This window comes from Mobula hypostoma, chromosome 9 (genome assembly GCF_963921235.1).
Source record: "Mobula hypostoma chromosome 9, sMobHyp1.1, whole genome shotgun sequence".
Lineage (NCBI taxonomy): Eukaryota > Metazoa > Chordata > Chondrichthyes > Myliobatiformes > Myliobatidae > Mobula > Mobula hypostoma.
Window position 1 is genome coordinate 96412709 of NC_086105.1, and position 14435 is coordinate 96427143.

General features: G+C 43.6%; 1 protein-coding gene across 1 annotated transcript in view; it reads right to left on the bottom strand.

Moving 5' to 3' along the window:
• Positions 1-5116: 5116 nt before the first annotated feature.
• The window catches only part of LOC134351305 (heparan sulfate glucosamine 3-O-sulfotransferase 2-like), a 229541-nt gene continuing 220222 nt past the window's right edge, over positions 5117-14435 (bottom strand). Inside the window, exon 2 of the mRNA XM_063057373.1 lies at positions 5117-5735. Coding sequence (XP_062913443.1) covers positions 5117-5735 — 619 coding nt within the window. The remainder of the gene's footprint in view (positions 5736-14435) is intronic.

Here is a 14435-nt window from a genome sequence, read left to right on the forward strand (position 1 = left end):
ATCTGGGAATACAGATCCATAATTCCTTGACAGTGGTATCACAGGTGGATCGGGTCGTAAAGAGAGCTTCTGGCACATATTGGCACATAGCCTTCATAAATCAGAGTGTTGAGTACAGGAGTAGTGATGAGTGCTATAGTAGGTCAATGAGGACAAATTTGGAATATTGTGTGTGGTTCTGGTCACACACTGCAGAAAATATACCAGTAAGATTGAAATAGTACAGATAAAATTTACAAGGATGTTGCTGGGACTTGAGAACCTGGGTTACAGGGAAAGATTGGATAGGAAAGGACTTTATCCCCTTGAGCATTGGACAATGAAGGGAGATTTGATGGAGGCATACAAAATTGAGGGTTTTTGTTCTGAGGTTGGGTGGGACTAGAACTGAGTTAAGGAAGAAAGGTGAAATATTTAAAGGGAACCTGAGGGGAAACTTCTTTTCTCAGAGAGTATTGTGAATGTGGAATTAGTTGCCAGCAACGGCTTCGACAAGCCGGCTAAACCAGGTGAGGGTAGCCGACGGGTCTCAAACCCTCGGTGAGATAGGGAGTTGTCTATCCCAGCATGTGAAGACAGACTCCGGCGGATTGAGCGGACGAGACCAGTGGAAGGTCCAACGGTCAAGAAGGCGGTCTCTGCAAGTGTCGTGGAATGTGTAGAGCATGACAAGACACAGAAGACGTCCTGGTCATCCACTGCACCTAGTCCCATCTCCAGTTGTCTCGACTGTTATCCTGCCACTGAATCAAGATGGGAATTGGGAAGAGAGAGTGAGGCTGATGCTGCGCAACTCTCCCTCACTTAAATCCAAATTACGCGCTCGTCTCGACACCATCATCATCATAATGGTGTTGAGGTCTTCATCGACAACGATGACGGATGAACAATAGTTGCCAGCAGAAGTGGTGGATGTGCACGTGAATGCAATATGTGAGGGAAGCGTGGATACGTACATGGATGAGAGAGGAATGGATTCTACAGTCCAGCTGAAGGTCGAGGGGTCTGCATGGGCCAAAGAACCCGTTTTGGTGCTGTAGTGCTCTATCACTCTGTGTCTGTAATTCTGGTTGCCTGTTTATATGAAGGATGCCATTGTGCTGGGAAGAGTGCAGGAAGGATTCAGGAAGATGTTACCGGGATTGGATGGCTTCAAGGAAAGATTGGATAGGCAGGGATTTTTTCCCCAGGAGTGTGGCAGAGAAGTGACCTTGCAGAGGGGTGTAGTTAAGAGAGGTGCTCATAGTCATTTTCCAGGACTAGAGGACATAAATTTAAGGTGAGTGCAGAAGGAATTAAAAGGGATCTGAAGGGCCACTCCTAACAGAGGTCGTGGTGAATATATGCAACATCAAATTTTCACGGAGATGGTGGGAGGGGGGCACATGCAACCAGCTGCCAAAGGAAGCTATGGAGGTGGGCACAATTATAATGCCTGAAAACTATTTGGTCAAGTAAATGGATAGAAATGGTCTGGGGATGTGGGCCAAACAAAGGCAATTGGAACCAGCTCCCATAAACATCTAGGTCATCACAGACAAGATGGGCTGATGAGTTAGTTGACTCTATACCTCAGCCTGTTTTATACTCTGGTCAACTTCAAGATGATCTAAGAGTTCAAATCTCACTCTGTGTTAAAGCAAAACAATGTTGATGGTACTCAGCAGGTCAGGCAGTAGCTGTGGACGAGAAAGAGCTAACTTTGGCAGTTTATTCCAGTCTAAAACAATAAAATAGTGTCAACAAATGTACTCCCTAAACTGGTGATTGTTAGCTTAACCCCTAATGAGAAACCCCACTGGTTCACTTAAGTCTTTTGGGGCAGGAAACCTGTTAGCCTTACCTACTTTTGGCCTTCATCATTCTCTGTTTGAAGCCCAATGCGATTGATTTATCCTTCTTCCTGGAACAGGGTATTGTACATAAGAAGGTACAGCAGCTATAACTGCAGGCCCACATGCAAGAATATATTAAAAATATACAGTAAAGTCATGTAGCAATAGTTTCTAACTATTATCTAGGACATTGCTGATAAACCCAAGACAATGAGACCTATGACAACTGAAACACCCACAGGGAGTCATGAAGATAGGTTAATTGTCGCAGTAAAATAAACAATGTAGGTGAAAAATCTGTGCATCCGTGATAGTGTTCTTTATTAGCAGACTACTCAACCTTTTAGAGGAAATGCTATCTTAGAGTTAGGCCTGTGCAAAGAGACTGGTGAAATTTATAATCTTCTAGTTAGCAATCCTCTTGGAAAGAATGCTCACAGTATGATTGGATTTCTTGTACAAATGGAGGGTGCAATAGTTTGATCTGAGACCAGTGTATTAAGCCTAAACAAGGCAGACTGCAATGGGATGCGGTTTACTCTACCCTCAGTTGGCTAGCACAGACTGTGAACACAGGTTCTATGGTGGGACAGTTGAGGAACAGTAGAAGTCTTTCAAAGTCATTTTTCACAATGCTCAACAAAATTAAGTTTCAGTTAAATGCAAGGATAGTGAGGGTGGGGAGAGCCAGCCTTGGACAACTAAGAAAATGAAGAAAGACATAAGACTGGGAGCTCATGATACAAAGTTGTCAAATGGAGTGGGAAACTGGAAGATAATGAAAACTTTAAATAGTAACAAAGAGCCACTCACTAAGCAAGCAATAAGGAAAGGGTCACAAGCACAAAATATAAAAAGATAGTAAAAGTTTTTAAAAATAATTTTATAAAGCAGAAAAGGGTGGCTAAAGTGAACTTAGGTTCCTTGAAAGATGAAAGGGGAATAAAAGAAGGGGCAATGCAGAACTGGCTGAAGTATTGATTGACTATTTTGTGTTGTCTCTCATGGTGAAGTGCGTATCTAACATGCCAAAGAGAGATGTTATGGATGTGATTGGAGTTGACGACCTTGATACAATCACTTTTACTAAAGAGCTAATGTTGTGCAAGCTAATTGTTCTAAAGATAGACATATTCCCTGGTCCCGATGGAATACTTCCCAGTGTACTGAAAGAATTAACAGAAGTTGTAGCAAAAGAAATTGTGATAATTTACCAAAATTCTCTGGACTCTGGGCAGATTGGAAGACAGTAAATATCAAGCCATAATTAAAGAAAAAGAATTTAGGCTAAATGCAGTAACTAGAGACCAGTCATCTTAACGCTTGTAGTCTGATTGTAGCTATCATTAAGGAAAAAAATAGTGAAGCTTCTAGATAGAAGTGGTTCCAGTAGGCAGACACATCATGGATTCAGAAAGGGCAGGTGCTGTTTGACAAACTTACTGAAGTTCTTTGAGGATATAATGATTGCAGTGAATAGAAGGGGACAGGTGGATGCTGAATACTTCCATTTTCAGAGGCGTTTGATAAGGAGCTAAATAAAAGACTTATTCATAAGACAAGATTATATGAAAGTCAGGGTAATGTATTAGCATGGATAGAGGATTTATTAACCAATAGAAGACTGAAAGTTGGGATAAATGAGTGCTTCTGTGATTGGCAATTAGCAATGCAGGGGTTGTTGAAAAGCCCGCAACTGTTCATGATGTACATTAACGATTTGGAAGAGAGGACCAAGTATAGTATATCTAACTTTGCTGATGACACTAAATTGAGAAGAAAAGCAAATAGTGCTGAGGATACGGAGAGTCTGCAGAGAGATATAGATAAGTTAAGAGAATGGGTAAGCATCTACTTTAGAGAGAAAAATGGAAGATCTGATTATTATTTCAACGGTGGAAGGGTGCAGCATACTGTATTCAGAGGGACCTGGGAGTACATAAAAGGTTGGTTTGGAGTTCCAACAGGTTGTCCAAAAGGCAAATAGAACGTTGGCTTTCATTGTTTGAGGGTTGAATTTAAGAGCGGGGAGATTATGTTGCAACAGCACGGACTGGTGAGGCCACACCTGGAATACCGCGCGTGATCTCCTGATCTCCTTACTTGAAAAAAGGTAGAGTATATTGGGTTTGGAGCCAGTTTAGAGGAGGATCACCAGGTTGATTCCAGACATGAGAGGCTTAGCCTATGAGTCGCCTAGGGGTAGACCCAGAAGAATGAGAGGGGACCTTATAGAAGCATATATAATTATGAAAGGGGTTGATAAGATAGAGACAGTGAAGTTATTTCGACCAGTAGATGAGATTAGAACTAAGGGGATATATTTCAAAATTTTGGTGGAGCAGATTTAGGACAAAGATGAAGAAGAACTGCTTTCACCAGAGACCATTGACTCTGTGGATTTCTCTGCTCAGGGAAGCAGTAGAGGCCACAGCATTAAATATATTTCAGACAGAGTTAGGTTTTTGCACAGCAAGGGAATTAAGGTTTATGGGAAAAAGACGGGTAGGTGGAGCTAAGTCCATGGCTAGTTTAGCCATATGGTGAAGCAGTCTTGAAGGGTCAGAAGTCCCACTCCTGCTCTTATTTCTTATGTTCTTAAATCATTGAAGAGCAAGGAGAGCACTCCACACTCGGCCACTACCTTGAATTTGCATGGGAGTATTTGTGCTACGTGGCTACGGGGCATCATCATTTTAATGTCAACAATATTGGTGTAATACAATTATACATCATTTCAAAGCAGTTGATTACATACTACTGTGTCATGAGTTGTCTGAGTTTTCCCTTCAGTGGTTCATCCAATGGCTGTTCCAGGAGTTACACTTGTTAGCTGACTGCCTTAGTGGTGGCCCCTATGATCAAGGACTGGCCTGGACTGTTAACTGATTTCCTCTGTAGCTGCTTCAGTGGTTTTTTTCCAATTGCCTGATGTTGGTATGCTTTCGGGTTCCCCTTTCAGCTGCTCCACTAGATAACATCCCGCTGCTCCTGCTCCCTGCTCTAATGTTTTAATTTGCAGCTGTTCTGCTGGTGGACCTGGTATTTAATCTTGAGGTTGCCCATGTCTCTCCCAATTGCTGCCCTTTTTGTTGGCCAGTACTTAGCCTTATTTGCAGAAGTGGCTTTCCCAAATTCCATTGAAAGTGGAAGATCATTAAACTCCCAGTCTAACCTTAGGGTTCCATGGTGTGTGTCATAATAGACTACTTAGGTGAATATAGTACAAGACTTATAAATGCTATTTTCTTTATTTCTTTAAGGTATACTTTAGATAACAGTTAGTCCCATCGAAAATCCTGTCCCACCATTTGATAAAACTTTATATTATATGGTCTATAAAATTCTTTCAGCTGCTCAATAACATCTGAGTCTATCTGGACATGAGTCCTTCCTTTAGATTTCCCGAGGCATCTTGGCAGGCTGCTGCTCTCAGGTTTCTTCAGGCACGGAAATCCCTTGGTTTTGTTGAAGTAAAAATGCTTGTCTGTGACGATCCTCTTGAGGCCCAAGAAGTCCTGAACTTTTCCCATCTCTCCAGCCGGGTCAATGATGAGCCTCTCCCCGCTGACGAAATGGATCTGGGAAAGGGGAAAGAACTGGAGCCAGTTCTCCAGGTGTAAGGCATAGATCCCAATGCGGATGGCACTCCAAGAGGCATCGATCAGGCCCAGGGTCCTGTTCTTGAAGGCCAGAACCTCAAAGGTTGGAATCTCAGGTTTCTTGGACAGTGTCTGGGTATAGTCTGAAATGGCTCTGGTCACTGGGTTCCGGACCACCACCACCAGCTTGGTGCCCTTTGCCATGGAGAAGATTCGTTTTGGTGCTTCTCTGGTGACAAAGTAACTGGGTGTTTTCTCCATGGTGAGCTGTCCGTCCAATGTCTTTGGCATCAAACTCCTAAAAGTAAAATAGGTCACAAATTAGAAACTCTCGACTGGAATCTATCAAACTAGGTTGCATAAAGCAGAGAAAAATTAACGTGGTTAAAAATAAATATCTGATAAAAAAAACTGAAAGAAAAATACGTCTGTGTAGAAGAGGATTCATTAGGTAAGTAGAATTAGGTATAGAGTCATACAGCATGAAACAGGTCAATCAGCTCAACTGGTCGATCATGAACCTTATCTAAGCTAGTCCCATTTGCCACGTTTCCAATACTGTATCCCTCTAAACTTTTCCCATTTCTGTACCTGTCCAACTAGCTTTTAAACGTACTGTCTCGATCACCTCTGGTGGTTCATTCTGTATAGTAATCACTTTCTGGGAAAAAATGTTGCCTCTCAGGTTCCTTTTAAATCTTTCGGCAGACCAATAGATTCGAAGAGAGGGAGAGCTTCGCGCAGGTCAGGGAGAAAAGTTTAAAAAAGTGTTTCACGGGGCTCAGCGCATTAGAGGTGGACCAATCAATTCAGAGACAGAGAGAGAGAGAGAGGGAGCTTCGCACAGGTCAGGGAGAAGAGCTTAAAAAAGAAGTGTTTCGCGGGGCTCAGCGCATTAGCGGTGGACCAACCAGATGTGGGATGTCCAGGAGACTTCCAGCCTTCCTGATAGCCACGTCTGTGCCAGATGCTTCGAGCTGCAGCTTCTTAGAGACTGAGTTTGGGAACTGGACCTGGAACTTGATGACCTTTGGTTTGTTAGGGAGAGTGATAAGCTGATAGACACGAGATACAGGCAGGTAATCACCCTTGGACCTCAGGAGACAGATAGGTGGGTGACAGTCAGGAGGGGAAAGAGAGGGCGTTTCTCTTTTGATGTTGGGGGGGAGGACCTACCTGGGGGAAACAACAGTGGCCGTGCCTCTGGCACAGAGTCTGGCTCTGTGGCTCAGAGGGGTAGGGAATACAAGAGGATGGCAGCGGTAATAGGGAACTCTATAGTTAGTAAGACAGATAGGTGATTCTGTGGACATGATAAAGAAACAAGGATGGTAGTTTGCCTCCCAGGTGCCAGGGTTCGTGATGTTTCTGAGCACAGCCACAATATCCTGAAATGGGAAGGTGAGCAGCCAGAGGTCGTGGTACATATTGGTACCAACAACATAGGTAGAAAAAGGGTGGAGGTCCTGAAAGCAGAATATAGGAAGTTAGGAAGGAAGTTGAGAAGCAGGACCTCAAAGTAGTCATCCCGGGATTACTGCCTGTGCCACGTGACAGTGAGTATAGGAATAGAATGAGGTGGAGGATAAATGCGTGGCTGTAGGATTGGAGCAGGGGGCAGGGATTCAGATTTCTGGATCACTGGGACCTCTTCTGGAGCAGGTGTCATCTGTACACAAAGGACAGGTTGCATTTGAATCCGAGGGGGACCAATATCCTGGTGGGAAAGTTTGCTAATGCTATTGGGGAGCGTTTAAATTAGATTTCCAGGGGGGTGGGAACTGAAGCGAAGAGGCAGAGGATGGGGCGGTTGGAGCACAAGTAGACAGCTTGTAGAGAGTTTGTGAGGAAGGATAGGCAGATGCTAGAGCAAAGATGCACTCAGCCTGATGGTTTGAGATGTGTTCATTTTAATGCAAGGAGTATTATAAACAGGTGGATGAACTTAGAGCGTGGATCAATACGTGGGACTGTGACGTTGTGGCCATTACAGAGACTTGGATGTCTCAGGAGCAGGAATGGCTGCTGAGTGTGTCAGGCTTTAGATGTTTCAAAAAGAACAGAGAGGGAGGCAAAAGAGGTGGGACGTGGCATTGTTAATTAGAGATAGGTCACGGCTGCAGAAAAGGAGGAAGTCATGGAGGGATGGTCTACTGAGTCAGTCTGGGTGGAAGTCAGAAACAGGAAAGGGGCCATAAACCTACTGGGTGTTTTTTATAGACCCCCCAATAGTAACAGGGATATCGAGGAGCAGATAGGGAGGCAGATTCTGGAACAGTTCAATAATAATAGCGTTGTTGTGATGGGAGATTTTAACTTCCCTAATATTGATTGGGATCTCCATAGTGCAAGGTGTTTAGATGGGGTGGAGTTTATTAGATGTGTTCAGGAAGGTTTCCTGACACAATATGTAGATAAGCCAACTAGAGGAGAGGCTGTACCTGATCTGGTATTGGGAAATGAACCTGGTCAGGTGTCAGATCTCTTGGTGGGAGAGCATTTTGGAGGAAGTGACCACAACTCTATCTATTCCACCATTGCGCTGGAGAGGGATAGGAGCAGACAATTTGGGAAAACATTTAATTGGGGTAGGGGGAAATATGATGTTATTAGGCAGGAACTTGGGAGCATAAACTGGGAGCAGATGTGTTCAGAGAAATGAATGGCAGAAATGTGGCAAATGTTCAGAGTACATTTGCATGGCATTCTGCGTAGGTATGTTCCATTGAGATAGGGGAAGGATGGTAGGAATAAAGAATCATGGTGGACAAAGTATGTAGAAAATCTAGTCAAGAAGAAAAGAAAAGCCTATGAATGAGAAACTAGGTACTGTTAGAGCTCCAGAAAATTACCAAGTTTGCTAGGAAGGAGCTTAAGAATGGAATTACGAGAGCCAGAAGGGGCCATGAGAAGGCCTTGGTGAGCAGGATTAGGGAAAACCCCAAAGGCATTCTCCAAGTATGTGACGAGCAAGAGGATGAGCCATGTGAGAATAGGGCCGATCAGGTGCGATAGTAGAAACATGAGCATGAGGTAATGGAGGTACTTAATGAATACTTTGCTTCAGTGTTAACCAGGGAAAAAGATCTTGGCAATTGTGGGGATAACTTACAGTGGACTGAAATGCTTGAGCATGTAGACATTAAGAAAAAGGATGTGCTGGAGCTTTTGAAAAGTATTAAGTTAGATAAGTCCTGGGACTGGATGAGATATACCCCAGGCTACTATGGGAAGCAAGCGAGGAGATTGTTGAGTCTCTGGATGATCTTTGCATCATCAGTAGGGAATGGGAGAAGTACCGGAGGATTGGAGGGTTGCAAATGTTGTTCCCTTGTTAAAGAAAGGGAGTAGAGATAACCAGGAAATTATAGACCAGTGAGTTTGACTTCAGTAGTGGGCAATTTGTTGGAGAAGATCCTGAGATGCAGGATTTATCAGCATTTGGAGACACATAATCTGATTAGGGATAGTCAGCATGCCTTTATCAAGATCTGTGAGGTATGCGCTGGGGAAATTCTAGGCAGTTTCTAGAGTCGGTTACATGATCGGCACAACGTTGTGGGCCAAAGGGCCTGTAATGTGCTGTAAAATTTTTATGTTCTATGTTTCCCCTCTTATCTTAAGCTAATGTCCTCCAGTCTTTGATTCCACAACCACAGGAAAAGAAACTGTGCATGCTTATCTTATCTATGCCTGTTATGATATTATGCAACTCTGTAAGATCACCCTTCATTCTCCTTTGCTGGAAAGAAGAAGACCCAACCTGCTTAATCTCTTGCCACTCTCAGTTCCCCGAGTTCTGGCAACATCCTCGTAAATCCCCTCTGCACTCTTTCCAGTTTAATGACACCTTTCCTCCAGCAGGGTGACCAAGACTGAACACAATATTCCAAACGTGGCCTCATCAATAACTTGTATAACTGCAGTGTGACATCTCAGCTTCTCATTGCCTGAACTGATGAAGGTCAGTGTTACAAAAAACTTCTTTACTACTCTGCCTACCTCTGATACCACTTCTTTACTACCCGTCTACCTGTGATACCACTTCTTTACTACCCCGTCTACCTGATACCACTTCTTTACTACCCCGTCTACCTGATACCACTTCTTTACTACCCGTCTACCTCTGATACCACTTCTTTACTACCCCGTCTACCTGTGATACCACTTCTTTACTACCCCGTCTACCTCTGATACCACTTCTTTACTACCCCGTCTACCTCTGATACCACTTCTTTACTACCGTCTACCTGTGATACCACTTCTTTACTACCCCGTCTACCTGATACCACTTCTTTACTACCCCGTCTACCTGATACCACTTCTTTACTACCCCGTCTACCTCTGATACCACTTCTTTACTACCCGTCTACCTGTGATACCACTTCTTTACTACCCCGTCTACCTGATACCACTTCTTTACTACCCCGTCTACCTCTGATACCACTTCTTTACTACCCCGTCTACCTGATACCACTTCTTTACTACCCCATTTACCTGTGATACCACTTCTTTACTACCCCGTCTACCTCTGATACCACTTCTTTACTACCCCGTCTACCTGATACCACTTCTTTACTACCCCGTCTACCTGATACCACTTCTTTACTACCCCGTCTACCTGTGATACCACTTCTTTACTACCCCGTCTACCTGATAGCACTTCTTTACTACCCCGTCTACCTGATACCACTTCTTTACTACCCCGTCTACCTCTGATACCACTTCTTTACTACCCGTCTACCTGTGATACCACTTCTTTACTACCCCGTCTACCTCTGATACCACTTCTTTACTACCCCGTCTACCTGATACCACTTCTTTACTACCCCGTCTACCTGATACCACTTCTTTACTACCCCGTCTACCTGTGATACCACTTCTTTACTACCCCGTCTACCTGATAGCACTTCTTTACTACCCCGTCTACCTGATACCACTTCTTTACTACCCCGTCTACCTCTGATACCACTTCTTTACTACCCGTCTACCTGTGATACCACTTCTTTACTACCCCGTCTACCTCTGATACCACTTCTTTACTACCCCGTCTACCTCTGATACCACTTCTTTACTACCCCGTCTACCTGTGATACCACTTCTTTACTACCCCGTCTACCTCTGATACCACTTCTTTACTACCGTCTACCTGTGATACCACTTCTTTACTACCCCGTCTACCCCTGATACCACTTCTTTACTACCCCGTCTACCTGATACCACTTCTTTACTACCGTCTACCTGTGATACCACTTCTTTACTACCCCGTCTACCTGATACCACTTCTTTACTACCCCGTCTACCTCTGATACCACTTCTTTACTACCCCGTCTACCTGTGATACCACTTCTTTACTACCCCGTCTACCTGTGATACCACTTCTTTACTACCCCGTCTACCTCTGATACCACTTCTTTACTACCCCGTCTACCTCTGAACCACTTCTTTACTACCGTCTACCTGTGATACCACTTCTTTACTACCCGTCTATCTGTGATACCACTTCTTTACTACCGTCTACCTGTGATACCACTTCTTTACTACCCCGTCTACCTGATACCACTTCTTTACTACCCGTCTACCTCTGATACCACTTCTTTACTACCCGTCTACCTGTGATACCACTTCTTTACTACCGTCTACCTGTGATACCACTTCTTTACTACCCGTCTACCTGTGATACCACTTCTTTACTACCCCGTCTACCTCTGATACCACTTCTTTACTACCCTGTCTACCTCTGATACCACTTCTTTACTACCCGTCTACCTCTGATACCACTTCTTTACTACCCCGTCTACCTCTGATACCACTTCTTTACTACCCGTCTACCTGTGATACCACTTCTTTACTACCCCGTCTACCTGTGATACCACTTCTTTACTACCCCGTCTACCTGTGATACCACTTCTTTACTACCCCGTCTACCTCTGATACCACTTCTTTACTACCCGTCTACCTGTGATACCACTTCTTTACTACCCCGTCTACCTGATACCACTTCTTTACTACCCCGTCTACCTGATACCACTTCTTTACTACCCCGTCTACCTGTGATACCACTTCTTTACTACCCTGTCTACCTGTGATACCACTTCTTTACTACTGTCTACCACTGATACCACTTCTTTACTACCCGTCTACCTGTGATACCACTTCTTTACTACCGTCTACCACTGATACCACTTCCTTACTACCCCGTCTACCTCTGATACCACTTGTTTACTACCGTCTACCTGTGATACCACTTCTTTACTACCCCATTTACCTGTGATACCACTTCTTTACTACCCCATCTACCTCTGATACCACTTCTTTACTACCCCGTCTACCTCTGATACCACTTCCCGGGGATAGAGACAGGGTGCTCATGGAATACATTTAGCTTAGGGAGGTAGGGGCTAGAAATCATGATGGATAGGGGTTTACGCATGGGTTTGGAAGCAGATGACTAGATAGGTTTTTTCTTCAATACATTTTAAGTATGTTATTTATGACCATCAGTTGTGCTTTTAAATCCTGAAGGACAAATGCAGGTTTGAGCATTAAATGAATCTTCTAGCTCAAATTTAATTTGACTGCTGAACTGTAAAATGTGATACTAACTTCCTTCTGAAGCTATTGGATTACAGCAACTTGCTTACTCTTCCTCTGCTGGCCGTAACCTGAGGAATTGTCCTCGGCCTGAGAATTTGTTGTCTAATGTGATTAACATCTCACAAAAAGTTTTACTGTCAGTATATTTTCAGCCCAATCACATTTAAGTCACTGGGCATATTCCTGATATCTGATTTCTAACACCTTTCTAGTGAAAGATTTTGCTTAGGTAAGCTCACCGAGCCTCAGTTGGAAGGTCATTGGTTTGTGTCTCATTCCAGGGACCCGAACACAAAGCTCAGTGCAACATGAAGCAAGTGCTGAGGGTTAAAGGTGCTGGCACTGGGGGCAGATATTAAACAGCCTCCCTCTCAGAAAGATATAAAAGGACAAACTTGGAAAGTAAGAGGCTTTTAGCCCTGTTGCTACAATTTATCTCTCAACCAACCATCGGAGAAATGGGCAATCTGAAAATGATCGTGTTGTTGCTCCGAAACCTATTGTGAGCTAATTCATTTGATGCATCTCAAGAGTAACTACTCTTAAAAAGTAACTAACGGGATTGAAAACTCTCAGTGGTGTCCCAAGGACATGAAGAGCTTCTTGTGAATGACTGCCTCAACAAGAACACTTCTGCCTTATGTAACTCTACTCCCTTGATTCTTTCTCCTCACATTTTTCCTGAAACTAGACATTCCTAACCAAAATTATCGCTCAGCTGTGCCACCGCATGCACTTTCTTCCTTCTTTCCCGCTTATGCTATTGGAATTGGTATATATTTCAGATTCTGGCACCTGGTTGTCCACGACTGACCAACTCCTTCGCTCCCCCAACATTCCCGCAATGTAGGTGTATTTATACACAGTATCAGCTTGGCCTGATGCCAGCTTGACTTTGTATAAAGCTTTTACTCACTTTTCCCGAAATAACGGGTACATCTTCCAACTGTGATGCTATGGTATTTGGAAAAAGCTCCACAGATGTAGACTGAATTAACAATTAATTCTAGTCAGGAAAGAAAATTTCAAAGTCTGAAGGTACTAAATTCTATTATGTGGAGTGGTGTTGAATCAAACCCACACCTGATTTGCTAAAGTTATTATTTACATTTGACAGCACCGGAAGATGGTTGGCATGGTTAAAGAAGTCTTACTTTAATATTGGACAGATTCCTGCACACGTTGTAATCTTTGACGACCCCTTGCTTGCACATGATACAGCCAGCTACTGTGTGTGTTTAGTTGCATGAGCTAATATATCAAAGGTTGACTCAATAACTCATGAAACATGGAATCTGGTCCTTTTGCCTACTGAGTCCATGTTGACTCTCAAGTGACCATTACACACTTTAATACTGTTTTATTCTCCTCACGTTTCCATCAACTCCCTCTGATTCTGACACTCACCAACACACTTAGGGCAATTTTCAGTGACTAATGAATCAAACTGCCTATCTTTGGGATGTGGAGGAAACACGAACGCCCAGAGAAAACCCTGTGTAGTGGTGACTTGAAAACAAACCAAATCCGCTTAGAGACAAGCACAGGGAGTTGACACTGTACAACAGACTCCAAAACTGCTCAGAGACTAAACACAGGGGGTTGACACTGTACAACAGACTCCAAAACTGCTCAGAGACTAAACACAGGGGGTTGACACTGTACAACACACTCCAAAACTGCTCAGAGACTAAACACAGGGAGTTGACACTGTACAACACACTCCAAAACTGATCAGAGACAAGCACAGGGAGTTGACACTCGATACGCTCCAAAATAACCAAGTTCCAAACTTCAAATGGGTACGTTCGATGCTTTATTAAGAAACCAGCAAAGGTGAAAAATCTTGTAATGATACAAAAGCTTATGAAACTAAATTTAGCGATATAATGAATTAAATGGTCTAAGTGTTAGCGATCTCCCTGGCCTTCTCTAGCTCGAACTAAACTAAACTGAACGCAAAGTGTGAATACATTATTATACTCATATGCTTCCACCACGCCCCGACCCATGTGACAAATTACCCATCACACAAAGTACAATACAGGCAGACAGAAAATAGATACTTGGCTGCTGCACCCAGATTGTTACAAGGAGATTGTGCAAATTCCACAGCTACAGGCCAGAGATCAGGATTGAGCCCAGATTACCGGGACTGAGAGACAGCAGCTCTACTGACTGCTCAGCAGTGTGAATCAGCACCCTCTCATTAGCATCCTGTACTGAAGTGACTGAGACACAGATACTGACTGGGCAGTGGTGTAAATAAACTAGTCCTTCAACCTGCTCTCTCTGAATTCAGCACCTTGCAAAGGCATGAACTGTCGCTGATGTTCTCTGGAAGTCTGTTTCATGAGGGCTGTCACCTTCCGGCAAGAAAAAAATAATCTGTCTCTTAATT